Raw genomic sequence first — 17801 nt, forward strand, 5'->3', positions numbered from 1 at the left:
GCGGGTCTGGACAGTCTCTGGCGGATGGAGGCCGGCAGAGGACTGGCTCTCTGCATCACACAGACACACACAGGAACGGCAGGCAGGGCTCGTTTGTAGCGCTCTGCTGACAGCACATAACTCAGGGAGGATCATGGGTCATCAGAAGCAGGAGAGCGGAGCTCAGCGCCATCGATGAGAGCTGTAGTTACACTGGAAGCAAAAACCTGATCCTGGAACCCATATCGGATTGTTGCACAGCTGTCCAAACACTGGAAGTCTGTCCGCTGGGATTTTTTACACAAGGTTAGATGAGAGTGGAAAGAGCACGTCTATGTGTATAACTAAAGATGTAACTACAGTCAGTCTTTGGTTCCAGTTGGCCACGATGCTTCTCCAACAGTTGCTCTTTAATAAATTACAGTCCACGACTTTGAAGCAGCCCCTCGTCCCAAGATGCTGATCTTGGCAGAGTTACTTTTTAATCAATTAATTCCTTCATGCTTCTGGCAAAACGCAAAGCAGGCAAATTGGATGTTATTAAAGTTTCTGTCCCACAGACCCATCCACAAGGGGGTTTGTGCTGAGGCAGCCGTTTAACTTCAGAGCTGATTCTTCAGGGGCAGCAGAGGGGTTAAAGACGAACGGCCTCCCCCGGGAACAGGAAGGAGCAATTAAATCCTTTCAGCAACAAGCAGAAAGACTGCATCCTCCCTCCAGAGGAGAATCCAGAGAATTAGTGCCTTTTAATTTCCAGACAGTTAATGAACAGGACATCTGCAGCCTGGATATCTCCTGTTTTCAGTGACAGTAAAGGCAGGAACAGAGACGGACCAATGACTGGTTGTTCGTGGTTCCGCAATAACTGACAGTAAACACAAGGAGGAACCCCACACTTTGGACTGGACACATTGCTTTTCTCCAACTCCACACATGCATGGGTAGGGACAATTCACCATAAATGTATTGTTGCAGTTCATGTTCTGTGAATTGTCTCCTCTTAAATAGGATTTTAAACATAGTTGATTCCTGATCATTTCTTCCCATGGATCTTCTGCAGGACAGCCTCCTCATGCTGCTGAACACACAGTAAAGAGTGGGTCTGACGGAGGTTACTCCCACGGGGCAGCGCTCCTCCTCCTTTACAAAGCTTGACCAGATGTAATTTTTTTTTCTTACAGAATATCTGACTCCGCCCACACAGCCACAAAGACTTAAATGAGCTCGCGCCTTGCGTCTGCCAATGTGGTTTCACTTCTGAGAGTTTGCTGTAGCGATGAGCTCTTGCTAGCACGCCGACTTCGACATGATGGTGTGTGTGTGTGTGTGTGTGTGTGAACAGGAGGCGCTGAACCCTGCCCGCGGTGAAAGGACAGAAGCAGCGTGCCCGTAAATGACACCAAATCATGGCAGTATAGTTTCTTCTGTTGGCTTAAAAAGCTTATAAAGCTGGGGAAAGTTTTATGAAGTGCATCCACATTTTGGCACGTTCCACGATCCATTTTTATTCTCAAATTATCCACATCACGGAGATCACAGGGCCCTACACTACATTTAACTTTATATTGACACTTTTCATTGATTAATACGTTTCAGCTGGATTTTACCGACAAAAGTTTGCATCTCTGCATGTTCGTTAAAGGGTCTTTGAGGGAGCTTCTTTATCCATATCGAGGGTCTAAGGACAGAGGGTGTTGTCTGCTGTAAAGACGGGAAAGCTCATTTAGGCAAATGTGTGATTTTGGGCTGAAGAAATGAAACGATAAAATGCAGTAAAAGACAGATTTTCTTTTTTTACCTATGTCCCAAAAGTTATTGCTATTACAGCAGCAACAGCACAGGCTGGCAGAGCTGTGTGGTTTGAGTGGTGGGGACTACACAATAAGGTCTATGAATTTAAAGATCAGTATTGTGAATAAACATTACTGATGTTTTTAATTACAGGCAAGTGGTGCTGAAACGATCAATAGATTAATTCATCATCAGCTCCAGCGGAGGGGCGTCTCGGGAGCCAGAGCTACTCTCTGATCGACATGTCCTGCTAACTGTCCTGATATGTCGGTACTGATCAGAGAGGAGAGGAAGCAGAGTTTTTACACAGCCCCATTTCATCTGTCATGCAAACGGACAAACCAAGGGCTTCAAACGGGCGTGTTCATCCTCCAGCAGAGTCTTCGTTTCTTTGCACATGTGAACACAAACACACGGACATGCAACAAGCACGTTAGGCACTTCTGCACACACACTCATGCACCTGCTGTAGGCCTGGGCTTATTTAACCCTCTGGAGTGTGGGGGTAACTCACTGGGATTACAGTACTCCATGTCAGCGTTAGTAAGGCCACAATATAGACTATTAAAGTGATCCTCTGTTAGGCCTGTGTGCGTATGAGACATACTACAGTGCTAAACTGTAATGACTCGTCCACTTGTGGAGCATGAAGGGTGTGTGTGAGTCTTCGTCCCTGTCTGACCGCTGACTGCGCAGAACACTGTGTGTGTCGGATGGGGGATTGTTCCTTTAACACTGCAGCACCACAGCCCTGGCTTTCAACCTCCACTCGGATGATGGCAGAAGCCTCCTTCGTCTGACTTTCCAACAATCCAAACATTGCAGGGCTGCAACTAACGTGTATGATAATTATCCATTTAATCTGTGGATTGTTTTCACGATTTAATCAATTGTTTGGTTTATTTAATGTTAGAAAATTGTGAAAATGCTCATCACAGCTTCCAATAACCCAAGGAGACGCCAGCAAATGACTTGTTTAGTCTGACAGTTGGTTAAAAACCAAGACATTCGGTTTATTCAGGTTTATCACTTATGACAACAACAAGGAGCTATTTTTAACTACCGAAATGAAAATTCCTGGCCGAGGCCGAAAATAATGAAAAGCCCGAATACTGCACAAGTAAATTTTTTCCATTACTTTTTTTTTTTTGCCATGTGCCATTTGCAAATGTGCTTTTTACTCAGTGTTTCCCACAGGATTTGGAGAGATCATGGTGGGTGGGGTCCAAGGCCCAAGTAAATTACATGTCCATTTACTTTTAATGTTTTATACTTTCTGTGAATATGATCCAATTAATCTTATTTCCATCCTGTATAGACACCTTATTTTGAAAAACATGCGTTTTCACATGCGTATCCTCACGCTAAATTCATCAAGTCCGACCCGGTTTGATAAATAATGTTGTACGTGTTTCTCAGATCGCGCAACATGAAGACTTCACAGCCTCTCTTCCGGTAGGACTCTCATACTGCAACACTAGAGACAAACTGACCGGATAAAGTCGCTAACCTGCTTGTCAGCTGGCACTCGTCCGTTTCAGTGGACTTACCATAAAGGCTTGAATACATGTGCACTCCAAATTTACAAACAACAACAAGGATGATTACAATAAACACCATTCTGGCCACCATTTTACTTTACAGCATCTGCATCAACCAGGACAACCAGTAGTTTAAAATAGAAAAACAATGAAGAACAGTTTTTGTTTTGCTCTCATTAATATTTGGTAAGAGGAGGCCAATGGAAGGGAGCTGGAGTCAGTGTTTTGAAGCCAACAGATGTATCATAAGATTTCTGGCAGAGACACCCCGGGGGCCGTGGATTCCCCATTTGTGTCAGACGTTCATGTAACTTCACTCTCTTTCCAACCAAGAGGGCATTGTGTCCCAATTTGTAATGTGCAGCAGAAATCCATTAAATAACCTCGCCTAAGCTAACCAGTCCTGCTGTATGGAGACGTTCGTTTCTTCACTATCTCACTTGTTTCTTAAAATGTTCACTCACAGCTACTATAATATTCAACGCTATGACCCGCAGCTTCTGCAGCCTTATATCCGCAGCTGCAACAGAGAACCAACACAGTAAACACCGGGTCGCACGCGTACAATGTTTTGCATTCACGGGGGATGACATCAAATGGAAAGTTCTCCGCTGTATCTGTTTCTCTGTCTCACAAAGTCAGGGTTAAGGTGTGAAATGACCTTGCGCTGTGCCCGTTCATTCTGCTGTGATTGATCTGATGAGATGGCGGCACAGAGGGAGGTGACTTGGAGCTTGAGAAGTGCTGCCAAGAAAGTCACTTGTGCGTCTCATCAAGTGTCTCCTGTGGGAACGTGAGTGTGTCACCACTTTGTCCTACTGTGACTGTGTCTGCACGTCAGCGCCCAGTGTCAAAGAGCACCCGGGCTGAGGGGACAGTGCTAACTGCTGCTCCACCGTGCCGCCTACCTCCGGTCACTGTAATTCTGATAAACTGAATGCTTTCATCTGCATTCACGTGCACATCTGTAGTTCCTTCTTATAGTCAACAAATACCCACACCAACATTGTGTTGGTTCATCTCTCAATACTTTCTCACTTCCTGTCTGTGGCTCTCCGCTCCAAGCCCAGCGGTTCCTACTGAAGACACAAACATGGCTCACAAATTTACACTTTCACTTTCCTACAACAGCAATTTTTAATCAAACGTTACTCAGACCGGAGAATTTTCAGCAGTGGATTAATACATACCTTTGTGTTCTAGTTAGTGTTTACGACAACAGGGCGGTGTGTGTGCGACTGAGTCATAATAAACTACAGTGTGTGTGTTCTAGGTTATGAAGGAACATGTCAGCCAGTGCAACAAAAACTATTAAAAACACATCAGGAAGCCCCTGGTGTGTTTTTAATGGCTTTTGGACAACAATGGAGCTCTATAGCACAGAGGAAGAAGAGATTTTAGGCTTTGGATACACACACAATACATGTTAGTGGGATCAGCTCATTGTTTGTTTTGCTCCATTCATGGGAATTGTTGAGAGTAACACACATCCAGAACACTGCACCATATTTTGACCAACATGAAGGGCTACCTAGGCTTTAAATGAACCCATTGTTCAGCTACTTTTTAATTTTATTTTTTTAACCTTTATTTTATTAGAATGTAGCCCCATTTTGTTGTCAACACAGACAAATGAGACACAAATGTCAACTTCCACACAGGCCTACAACTATTGCATGACTGTTGCAGCCGTGTTGCACAGCACAGCTGTCAACAACGTGTCACCAGAGCAGTGAGCACTGTGGCAGAAATAAAATGGGAATGCTCTAACATTAAATTAGATGCTGAAAACATCTTTCTAAAGGAAAACTGTCCATGACCAATATGAGGGGTGGTTGAGGGAATGTGACAGAGATGTTAGATGAGATAACATAGCCTACAGTAGGTGGTGTTACACTTTGCAGCATGATACTGGACAGAGATCTGCATGAAGACACTCAGTCAGCTGAGAACATGTTCCAACATCTACTGAACTGCAGATGGTGCTGTACTGAAATATGCCAATGAAAATCTAAAAATAAAAACCTTCTCAGTAAATTTGGTGCCATGATGATGATGTGGTAAATATGGTAAATTTTATTTTTGCTTTAGGTTTGTTTGAGTTGCATATTTTTTAGTTTAGTAAATGTATGTATCATCAGTTAACTCCAAATTATTAGTTTTTTATTAAGGTGTTAGTTAAAACTCTTAAATCTGGACCACTCACAAGTTTCATTTGTTCCTAAGAGAAAATTCTAAATATGAAAAAATTGATCAATGCCACGAATTCTGGTAAATCACTCGAAGGGGAACCCTGTGCTCGTCATCCCCTCTCTCCCTCCCCTGCCCTCCATCACAAATAATGATGCAGAAACACCAAAAATAATAATAATAATAATAATAATATTTAATAAATGAATCTGAACGTACAGCGTTGAGGATCATCACTCCTCCTCTGTATGCGGTGTGCACTTGTAGTGCTGTCCTGCATTATGTGTGTGTTGTGCATTATGTAACGCTTTTTACAGCTAAACTAGTCTGAAACTTAATGACATCTTCAAAACTGCAACAACTGTGTTATCTCTGCTTCTTCTAACCAAGCATCAGTCTCCCGGACTGATCTCCACTATGTCTGTCTACTTCAGTCAGTAGATGGTAATGCTTTGCCTTAAGTAGCAGTCTAACTACCTTTATGTAGCTCTGAGTTAGTCTGAAGGCTTTCCTGCCTGTCTGCCTGTGTTTTTGAGGCTCAGGTCAAACAGAGTGTCAACCGCTGCAAACAGGGACAAGGTAGAAAAAAAACATTTAAAACCCAGAGTGTGTATATTTCATTTTGATTAACTTATACAGTAGGTCAGGTGTGATGAGGTTAAGTATTAGCCATGCTGACTGTTAAAATCACCCATAACTGCTTTTAATCTTGGTTGTGACCGGGGAAAAGATGATCTTGCTATATATCCAAACTTTAATCCAAACAGAACGCATGTTAGATCACAGATCTAAAAAAAACCAAAACCATTTAATAATGTCACTCCAGTCTACAAACCAGTAGCATCCAAACTCACAGATCCGGAGCTACTCACCCTCCGTGGAGCTGCCTCTGCAGGACCAAGAGACCACAGAACAACACCCATCAAACCAAACATCACTGGCTGAAATACCAGAAAGACCAAAGAACTCAGCAGTCCACGGCAAGTCTTTCATCACGTCTGCAGTCTGACCAGGACTGGAAATGAACATGAACAGGTTACTGTATACAAGCTGTGGTTTTATTGCCTGCAAAAATGTGAACCCGTGACCTTCAGTGGTAAAGATACCAGAAATCACTTGATTTCCATGTGTAAACTGCTGATGGACGGTTGCTATGTCCTTCTTGGGGACGGGGGAAACTCGATGTAACCCTGTAAAATATCTGCACACTGAGCAGCAGCAGAAGTATGACAAAAAACCCCACGAGAAAAATGATGAACAAAAAGCCAAACAGCTCATCAGAGAAGCACTCAGCCCCGTCAGTCCACATCAAACAAATGGCTATGGTGCCGAGCAAGCTAATGCTTTACTGTGGAGCCATATCAATACTATTAACATAACGCACACCATTTGTCTTCAGCAAAGTGGTCTGGGACAGGCTTTAAGAGCCCATTTTTAATGCTAAATGGGCGGCTATGGACCAGCATGTTGTAATGGACACACACGGGAGATCTCCACTCTGTCTACATAGTGTGGGGAGGCTGGTAGTTTGGCTAGGGACTTATTACAGCCTCAACAAGGCCACAAAACGTGCGTGTGTGAGCCCTAATGTATGCTCGAGTAAATCACCATATAACAAATGGAATGGTGAAATCTAATAACATACACTAGGGCTGGAAAACATCTGCAACATTTATATCTCAAAGGATTGAATGTAATGTTCTTCTCCAACAGCTTCTGAACTAAACTTTCTAACTCAATGCCCACAAATGGTCTCCATGACGGGTGTTCAATTAGAGATTGTACTGAATGCAGGCCCTATAATCATTTTCATTTTAGAACAAGGAAAGACAAATGCAGGTTTGCAACGTTAAGCTGTTCAAGTATGACGATGCTTTAATAGGTTTGTTCTGTGAGAACTAAAGCAGTGATGTTTAAGCCCGGGTGTCTAAGTTGGAAGGATGATGTGAATCTAGCTCCCTGCTCACTGAGGTCAATAAAACAAAGGAAGATCATTTTAAATCACGCAGGTCCATTGCCATCTTTCTCAATTTGTGGTTAGTCTGTGGAGATGCGCCAAGACCCGCGTGCCCTTCCCCTTCCACTGACCCTGAGTTAGGATAATATTTCCAACTGGGCCGTATTCTTTTAAAGTCTCCTTCCTCACAGTTTTTACTCATTCACAAAAAGAGACTCCCTCTTTTGGCGTGAGCAAAGTGTTTTAATAATATCTTGACGACGGACTTTAGCCTGGATTGAAGCGAGGGTGATGAATAAAATGGCTGCAGAAGAAATATATTCTTCGCAAACAGATGTTTTAAAGCTGCGTGTATCCAGTGAAACCATGTCATCTATTTTAAAACATCACAATGTATAAACCAAAAAATACTGTAATGTCATTTATTCCAACACACACACACACACACACAGTTTATGTATTAAAATCACCGCACCTTGTAAGTAATTTAGTCATTAAGTGATCAGGACTGGATAACAATGCTGATGAGGTCGGCATGGACGCACAATCAGCAGTGCAGTTCACAGCTTAGACGTGTCCTACTGCTGTGCATCAGAGGCAGGATTACAGTCAAACTCTCAGTGTCTCTGGGATCTGACTACCTGCTTTCTGTGTGTGCTCCGGCCGTTGCTATCCTGGCAGTGCCTGACTCTGGTTAATCCGAAAATGGGCAAAGAGGTGGAGCTGAGACGGGACGAATGAAGCCTGGTTGTTGAACTGTAAGCTTCAATTTAATTTAAATGTGTGAGTTATATAAAAATTCACCCCCCACACAAGTTATCATGAACATGGAGTTTAGCTTCAGAGACCAAAACAGTTTTTTGGCCCAGGCTGAAAACATGTTTATTTCCGCTGTAAAGTTTCAGCATTTAAACCACAGACTGCATCATGCGGGTGTAGGGGGACTGACTCTCTTTTAGAGCCAGCCTCAAGTGGCCATTTGATGAACAGCAGTTTTTGGCACTCCCGCATTTGCTTAATTGTTCCACCCCAGAGGTTGCTGCGTGGTGTCGATGTGAATGGCGGGCTTTAACTGTAATTAATATAACATGCTCTGACTCCTTATTTTACTTATTTACTGACTTGTAACGATCGTTATTGAAATTTTGTGAAGGTTCAGATGGGATTAAACAGATTTTCCCAGCCTCTTTGTACCCAGGCATCAAACAGTTTGCTGACACTGTTCTGTGCAGTTTACGGACAACAGGCCCCTCTGGTGGCGAGGACAAGAGAGAACACACTTAAAGCTGCTCATTATGCAAATTAAAAACCTGAAAAGCAAACAAAACAGCAGCGGTATGACACCTTACAAACGACGGAAGCATCTGCAGAGTATTTTTCTGATGAATATTTATATAACTTACCCATAGAAATTATATCAGGGCTTAAATTTATGCATTATTAAGGGCGAGGCCGCTTTGAGTGGTGGTGCTGCTACAGGAGGCTAACCACTAGGTGGTTGTCTGCTAGCTCCACCTACGCTCCACTTCCAGGAGTTAGGCATGTCAGGCCCTGCCAAGATGGCGACTTCTAGAGCCAGCAACACTGAAGTTCACAATCGCTCTTTAGAAACCTATGGGTGTCGTCACGTCCATGTTTATATAGTTAATGGTTACTAAGTTTATGTCGCAGGACAGTTAGTAAAGATTTAACTTGCCGAGTGATGACAAGGCAGGAAAGAACTGTTATTAGCGTGATCCTGCTCTCTCTAATTATACAATGGATCAAGGAGGCGATGACGTGTTTTCAAACTGAAATTCACTTTAAATGGATCACAAAATAGAATCTTGTTTCCCTTTATTGATTATGTCGACCAATCTTTCTAGCACCTTGATTGCTAATTGCATTGAAAAGTAAAAAAGACATTCTGACCTTCTCTTTTTACATTTTGAGTTCATATTTATTTTCATTTTATTTATTTTTGCTCGAGGATTATGTTATATATACTGTTTATTTCTGCCTTTATCCTCAAGTCTTTGCCATCCCCACATATAAAATAAAATCTCCACTGCAATATGACAGGCTTGCTCTCTCACTAAAACGTATGAATGTTCCTCTCAACATAAAGAGTCTGCAATAATTTCTCTTTGTTAAAGCTCGTCTGCGTCCATGCAGAGACTATATAGTCGGGATTTTACCTTTTTCTTGAGGGCCTCCAGTGATTCAAACTCCAGCCGGGCCTGTTTGATCTGGATGTGTTTGGGAACATCTGGGATGAGGAAGGTCAGGATGAACTTGAAGGCCAGCAGGACGTGCTGAAGTCACAGAACAACAAACACATCACAATCGATTAAAATACAATTCTTTTCAGCTTTCATTTGTATCCTTTAAAAAACAAACACAGTAAGGACAACATGGTTTGAAAGAGAGATCAAAATAACTTGATTTTTTTTTATTGGATGGTGTCCTTCGTGGGATACTGCGCTGTAAAATCAGAAAGGACAGAATAAGAGAAGGGGAACATTGGGTTAGACTGACAGCCTCTGGACAAATGTCCCTGAAACTGAATGAGGACACAAAATAAAGCAATTTGTTTGAACTGACAAGTCAGTGTCGGCATTGTACTCCAACACACTGACTTTGAAAAACAATGACCATGACGTTAACGTGCATATTTAATATGCGGCCTGCTGATGTCTGCGGCTTGTAGACCTCAGACACTTTGGAATACATTATTCCCTGGAAAAGCTCTGTGTCGGAATGGCAGTCTTCTTCGCTTCTTACTTGTTTGGGGGGGTCTACAACAAGTGAAACACATGATCACTTGGATTGAGGTCAGAGGAGAGGTGCAAAAAGGTGGGAGGTTTATTCAAATGAGGCAGCGCAGAGCGAGTTGTTGGGTGTTTTGGTGGATACTGACGTCGCACTGAGAACAGAAGTCTCACAGCCACATCTGTTTCAGGCACATCACTCTGCTGCCAGTCTGGTGATTTTATAAACACCAACAAACTAAATACAGATGAGCAAATGAGCAGAAATAAGGTAATAATGTTGCTGTAGAGTGCCATTTTAATTAAACACTACCACCAGATTGTGATTACATACTCATCAGAAACTCTTTAATGTAGTTAAGGTAGGGACACCTGCATTTATATATAAATAAAAATGAGTGATTCTTACAGTATCTGTTTTTCTCAGCCGCTTCATACTGTATTAAAGTTTCTCCTTCAGCTCATTAAATCCAAATCCATATTCTTGAAATACATTATGAAGTAACGATTTATGGGAGAGGCCGATTCTTTGTTTGTTGAGTCGTGCATCACTGTGATTGGCTTAGCTGTTTCAGAGCATTTGGACCAGGCATGTGATTGGCTGGGAGTGTATTTATTAATCACCACAGCCTCTGATCTGCTTTCACCTCATTAAGCTCTTTTGCACTTTATGTGGCCGCACATACGTGAACCAAACCGCAGGTGTGCTAGAAAACACTCACACAGTCTGCGAGCCCAAGGGCTAATATTTTGTGCTTGTCATTAAACGGCTGAACTGCACACCTCTGAATTACCAGGGCATGTGTTTTCCAATGAGGATGACACATTCACTGACATGTATGCTGAGCAAACAGTTGGCTACAATACACACACACACACACAAACACTAATACACTCCTGCCGCACACACAAACACTGGTGCCAGTCCACCTGGAGGACTGCCAGCTACCATCAGCGCCTCTGATTTAGTACCCTTTTCCTCATCCTAGTAATGGACTCATGTATGCTGCAGTAGATTAAAACTATTGGGTTTCAGTCTTATCAAACTAAGTGATTTTTGGGTAAGATGAATGATTATGTGCTTCTAGTCTTCAGGTCTTATATTTTCTCTAAGATATGTTAACATTACAATCTTTGCAAACACTAATTTTAAGATTAGCTTCCAAGTAGTCAAGATCATAAGTCTACTTAATTTGACTAAATTGACCTATAAGAGTGTGATGATTTTTCTCAGGCGCATCTCTTGTTATTTCAGGCGGGACGCTACACTAGATGAGGTTTCTGGGAAATTTGTGGAACCACTGCGGCGCCTTCAGTTGATTCAAAGAATAGCTGTTAAAAAGAAATGGCAAATGTCGAGCCCTGGTAATGAATAAAGACCTGTTCTGTCCCTTTGCAGTTTATACTAAAGGATTATCACATGCACAAGAGCACCATTTCTGGCTTAAAGAAGCGCAGACTAAGCCTATTTGTCATTCCAGTCAGCACAGCAGCTCCACTAATTAACAAGCAGAACAAGCGAAGGAATCCCTGATGTTAGTGACTTGTCATATTGATTGAAAGTGCACAATAAAACACTCTAGCTCTTAGTTGATTGCTAATGCTATTCAAGGCTAATTTATAGCGGTGAGTGTTCAGCAGCACAAGGTTAGGCTGAGAATGTGACCTGAAATGTTGTTCTTTTCAAGGTCTGACGATACATTCTGACATATGGATGTGATCACAACTCAAATGCTCACTTTAAAAGGTATATTCATTGTCATAGCTACATGTGTGCAAACTAGTGCACGCAGAACGACGTCTTTAAAAAGTGCAAGATAGCACCTGTTGTTCATTTAGTACTTTTGCCTTAATGAATATGCAAGTTGGTGCGTTTCAATTTTATTGTGCAAAGTAACATGCAAATACATTTATGTTCTATACGCAATGTGATATACCAAGCCTACAAGCAATTTCATTTGAGTGCAACAGCATCTGTATTTAATACGTCAGAGAAGAAAGTGCAAACCGCCAAGTGTTGCGCAGAAATGGCTGCTGTTATTGTTGCCAGAAGGAGACACAGCCGTAATGAAAGAAAACATATAGAAATTAACAATATTAGATAATAATATTCTACATCCAATATATAGAAGTAAAATTTTTATTTTTATTTATTCGATTTTTTTTTTTGTATTTTCCTTTAGCTTTGGCAATACTGTTGTATTAACATTCATGCCAATAAAGCAAATGTCATTTCGATCCTGACCTGTTTTCTCTGTGAGAGGGAAGAATTTAGAAAGTTGCGTGGCGCTGCAGAGAGCCCCTAGTTGCAGTAGTGCATGAATCGCGCGTAAAATTTATTCAGCCAGAGGGAACGATCACCAACTGTTCACAGCGTGCCGGTCGTAATAGCGAGACAACCCATTGTAGGTATCGGAGAGGGAAGGGGGCGTTGGGGCGTACATGGCCAGGGACAGGAGATCGCGGAGTGACCGGGCACGGTGCGGACGGTCGGTGATTGATTCCCTCTGGCTGGGTGAAGCACGATCTGCTGGCATTTCCTCATGGCATTGCAGCATACTGTATCTGTTTATGTTGGGGTTTCCCTAAACAGTTCTTCAGGTGTGCTGTCTCAAGTACTTATCTCAGGCAGGATGAGCAGGTACCTGTACATACGATTTCCACATACTTAGGACACATTGAAGTAAACAAACCAAGATTTTTAAGCAGTCTGCTTTCCCTCCCGACTCTCCATGGCGGAAACCATTAAAACATGCAAAACCTTCATTTACCTCCATTGTGTTTGGTCCTGTAGTCATCTACACAGTCATTCTTAGTAAATAACCCATAACAGGTACTAAAATTGTTCAATTGTGCACGTGCGATATTTTTGAATGCACACGCAATTTAGTACTTTTTATTCAGGATGTTAGTAAATCGGGCCCTAAGCTGGCAAAAGAACTTGACTCGACTAATCTTCTCCTCGACCTACATGTTCCCCCATGTCTCCTCCTGTTCATTCACAATTGCTCAGGCCTCCCCTAGACAAAACACAGAGCTTCTATACTGAACAAAATTATAAACACCACACTTTTGTTTTTGCCCTAATTCATCATGAGCTGAACTCAAAGATCTAAGACTTTCTCTATGTACACAAAAGTCCTATTTCTCTCAAATATTGTTCACAAATCTGTCAAAATCTGTGTTAGTGAGCACTTCTCCTTTGCTGAGATAGTTCATCCACCTCACAGGTGTGGCATATCAAGATGCTGATCAGACAGCATGGGTATTGCACAGGTGTGCCTTAGGCTGGCCACAATAAAAGGCCACTTGAAAATATGCAGCAGAATACCACAGATGTCGCAAGTTTTGAGAGAGTGTACAATTGGCATGCTGACTGCAGGAATGTCCACCAGAGCTGTTGCCCATGAATTGAATGTTCATTTCTCTACCATAAGCCGTCTCCAAAGGCGTTTCAGAGAATTTGGCGGTACATCCAACCGGCCTCACAACCGCAGACCACGTGTAACTACACCAGCCCAGGACCTCCACATCCAGCATCTTCAACTCCAAGATTGTCTGAGCGCAGCCACCCGGACAGCTGCTGCAATAATCGATTTGCATAACCAAAGAATTCCTGCACAAACTGTCAGGAACCGTCTCAGGGAAGCTCATCTGCATGCTCATCGTTCTCATCGGGGTCTCAACCTGACTGCAACTTCGCACAGCCATTGAAGAGGAGTGGACCAACGCTCCACAGGCCACAATCAACAACCTGATCAACTCTATGCGAAGGAGATGTGCTGCACTGCGTGAGGCAAATGGTGGTCACACCAGATACTGAACAATACAGTGAAACTGCAAAGTTTCGAGTGGCCTTTTATTGTGGCCAGCCTAAGGCACACCTGTGCAATACCCATGCTGTCTGATCAGTATCTTGATATGCCACACCTGTGAGGTGGATGGATTATCTCGGCAAAGGAGAAGTGCTTACTAACACAGATTTTGACAGATTTGTGAACAATATTTGAGAGAAATAGGCCTTTTGTGTACATAGAGAAAGTCTTAGATCTTTGAGTTAAGCTCATGATGAATGGGGGCAAAAACAAATGTCTTGTGTTTATAATTTTATTCAGTGTAATTGGGGCAAAAAAAGAGTTCCTGGAACCATCGTATCTTTGCCATTTTGGTAAAGAGAATTACAATTCCCAGATTCAGCCGGGATCCCAACCTAAACACTATAATCTTAAAACAGCAGCCAGGTCTTTGAGAGCATGGAGCTACACCGCTGACAATACTGGCACAAATCAAGAGGACCCAGTGCAACTGATATTTCCACTATTCAGTATTCAGCACTTAATGCTGTTACCATGACGCCCCTTCACGGTAATTGGAAAATTAGCATTTCAATCCACCATCAATCCAACTGATTAGGAACTAGTAATTCTGCCATTCCATGTGTGATGTGACATGAGCAGAATATGTAATTCAAACTCACACTCTCGTGTTCAGCTGCGGAGACTATAGGCTTCATGGTTATTCCTGGATACACTGTTGATACAAACCGGGCCTGATGCGTTTAAAGATGGGAGCCATGAGGACACATGATCAGTCTTTTGAGACACAAAAAAACTTTGGACAAAACACAATTTTGTCCACACCGGGGTTTTAAGAATCTCTTTAATCCTCAAAGACTTAACTGTGATATTCTCAGTGACTGCATATAGCACCAGTCCAAAGTTTGGACAAGCCAGAATATGTTTTACATTTTAGATTCTTCAAAGCAGTCACCTTTTGCTTTGACGACAGATTTGCACACTCTTGGTATTCTCTCACTCAGCTTCATGAGGTAGTCACCTGGAATAGTTTTCAGTTATTATGTGTGCCTTGTGAAGAGTTAATTTGTGTAAGGTCTTGATCTACTGATCTAATCTATTATGGCAAGAACCACTCAACTAAGTAAATAGAAAGGACAGTCCATCATTACTTTAAGACATGGTCAGTCAATCTGGTGAAGTGTCAACTTTGAATGTATCCTCAAGTGCAGTTGTGAAAACCATCAAATGCTATGATGAAACTGGCTCTCATGAGGACCACCACGGGAAAGGAAGCCCAAGAGTTACCTCTGCTGCAGAGGATAAGTTCATTAGAGTTACCAGCCTCAGAAACCACAAATTAACAGAACCTCAGATTAAACCCGCATACATACTTCACACAGATTAAGTAGCAGACATATATCAACATCAACTGTTCAGGGGAGACTGCATGAGTCAGGCCTTCAAGGCTGAATTGCTGCAAATAAGCCAAGAAGAGAACTGCTTGGGCCAAGAAACACGAGTAATGGATATTAGACCAGAGGAAATCTGTACTTTGGTCTGATGAGTCTAAATGTGACATTTTTGGTTCTGCGCCCATGTCTTTGTGAGAAGCAGAAAAGGTGTGCTGATGGTTTCCCCATGTGTGGTTCCCACCGTGAAGCATGGAGGAGAAGGTGTGATGGTGCAGGGGTGCTTTGCTGGTGACACTGTTGCTGATTTATTCAAAATTAAAGTCACACTTAACCAGCATGGTGACCACAGCATTCTGCAGCGACATGCCATCCCGTCTGGTTTGCGCTTAGTGGGACCATCATTTGTTTTTCAACAGGACAATGATCGCCAACACACCTCCTGGCTATGTAGGGCCTACTTGACCAAGAAGGAGAGGGATGGAGTGCTACGTCAGATGACCTGGCCTCCCTAATCACCCAACATAAACCCTCTTGAGATGGTTTGGGAAGAGTTGGACCGCAGAGTCAAGGCAAAGCAGCCAAAAAGTGCTCAGCACTGCTGGGAAGACTGTAGAAAAACCATTCCTGGTGACTACCCTATGACGCTGATGCTACCAAGAGTGTGCAGAGATGTCATCAAAGCAAAAGGATGCTACTTTGAAGAATCTAAAATGTAAAACACATTCTGGTTTGTTCAACAATTTTTGTTTACTACAAAATTCCATATGTGTTCTTTATGGTTTTGCTGTCTTCAGTATTAATCTACAATGTGGAAAATAATAACAAAGAAAAACCATTGAATCAGAAGGTGTGTCCAAACTTTTGACTTTTGCATTGCTGGTTTTGGTCATCGATTAAAGCTGCGTTTACTGATTTTATTTGGCCACTTGGGGCAACAGAACAAACTGTAAACACAACACTAGCATATCATTAGCTTATAAAGTTGATATGGTGAAAGTGCTAGTAGAGCTGAGTAGATACTGTAGCTGAGGGGAGCTGCAGAGTCAAGTGGGTTAGTCACTATAGCCCCTTTCACACATGCAGTCTACCCCTGAAATGTTCAGGAACATTTTCTGCACGGGGTCATGTGTGAACAAAAACAGGGATCAATATTCATGGGCCTCCCATCTCAAGACGGGAGATGAGAATACGGATTTCCCATCTCAAGACCTAGTAACATTTCAGGGGAAATGGCTACATGGCTGTGTTGTGAATGAAAGCAGTAACATCGCAGGGACAAGCAAGTAAAGGGTTACATAGGGTCTGATGCTTTTTCAGTTGCCAGTGGGCGGAAGTTAATCTAATTAACTAAAAAACAGTCTAATGACATTACTGTGTGATGGGTGGCTGAAAATAACCTTGGAGAAATAGACAAATTGACAAACCCACATGTAAGTGGCACACATGGGCCATGGAAGCCACAGCACTGCTACATTAATGCTAAGCTGTTCCTCTTTGCTGAAATTACATTGCAGGACATTAGTCAGGACTTAATTAAACTGAATTACGATTTAACCTTTTACACCAAAGCGAACTGAAAGCTAATAAAAAAGCTACATGTAATTAAAATTAACCTGCTGAACCTTTATAGCCTTACTGAGTGTTTGTTGTAATGGGATCTGTTTATTTAAAACTGGGTTGTCTTTGCTGATTTAAAGCTGCACCAGAAGTGGAAAGAGTACAAAAATGTTTTATGTTTTAAATGTTTTAAAAGTAATAATACTTTTACTTAAGTACAAGTAAAATTATCGGTATAAAAATCTTCTCAAGTAAAAAGTAGCTAATTTAAGTAAATGTTACTTAGTTACTTTTTTAACCTGCTAAAAAATAAACCCTGCTATTTATTTATTAATCGGTTTTGATTATGCACCTGCACCGTTTTTATGCATGAGACACCTGTAGTTACAATAGTAACAGCAGATGCCTTTTAATACCACAGGGCACAGACATCTGGGGCAGCTAAACAAACTATTGTCAGCAGTTACTGGTATTTTCCATAATTATGTTTGCAGTCATGATCTGACTTTATGCTGCACACAACATGAGTCTGCAAGCAGTGAAAGTGAAAGGAGATGGTTACCTGGCTGAGAAGGTGGAGGTGTGCAGCCTGTCGCCTGCAGCTCTTTATCTAACAGCTCACTGTGTCTGCTCCTGACTGTCACATTTCAAACTAGTCCACTGTTAAAAAACTGTTGAATCTGACGGTGGTCTTGTTGTGTAGACGCATTTTTTATGTCATCGTTAATCTCACTTACAAACAGATTGCATTTCCTGTGACTACTCCAAAAAAAAAGTCAACTTGTGTTTGGCCAGTTAAATGCTTTTAATGCTTAAGCAGCAGCAGC

General features: G+C 42.1%; 1 protein-coding gene across 1 annotated transcript in view; it reads right to left on the minus strand.

The window, feature by feature from the left end:
• LOC123967241 (anoctamin-10-like) overlaps positions 1-17801 on the minus strand; it is a 34909-nt gene that overhangs the window by 4007 nt on the left and 13101 nt on the right. The window contains exon 10 of the mRNA XM_046043298.1: positions 9636-9752. Within this exon, the coding sequence (XP_045899254.1) occupies positions 9636-9752 (117 nt within the window). The remainder of the gene's footprint in view (positions 1-9635; positions 9753-17801) is intronic.

Source organism: Micropterus dolomieu, unplaced genomic scaffold, assembly GCF_021292245.1.
Source record: "Micropterus dolomieu isolate WLL.071019.BEF.003 ecotype Adirondacks unplaced genomic scaffold, ASM2129224v1 scaffold_178, whole genome shotgun sequence".
NCBI classification, from domain to species: Eukaryota; Metazoa; Chordata; class Actinopteri; order Centrarchiformes; family Centrarchidae; genus Micropterus; species Micropterus dolomieu.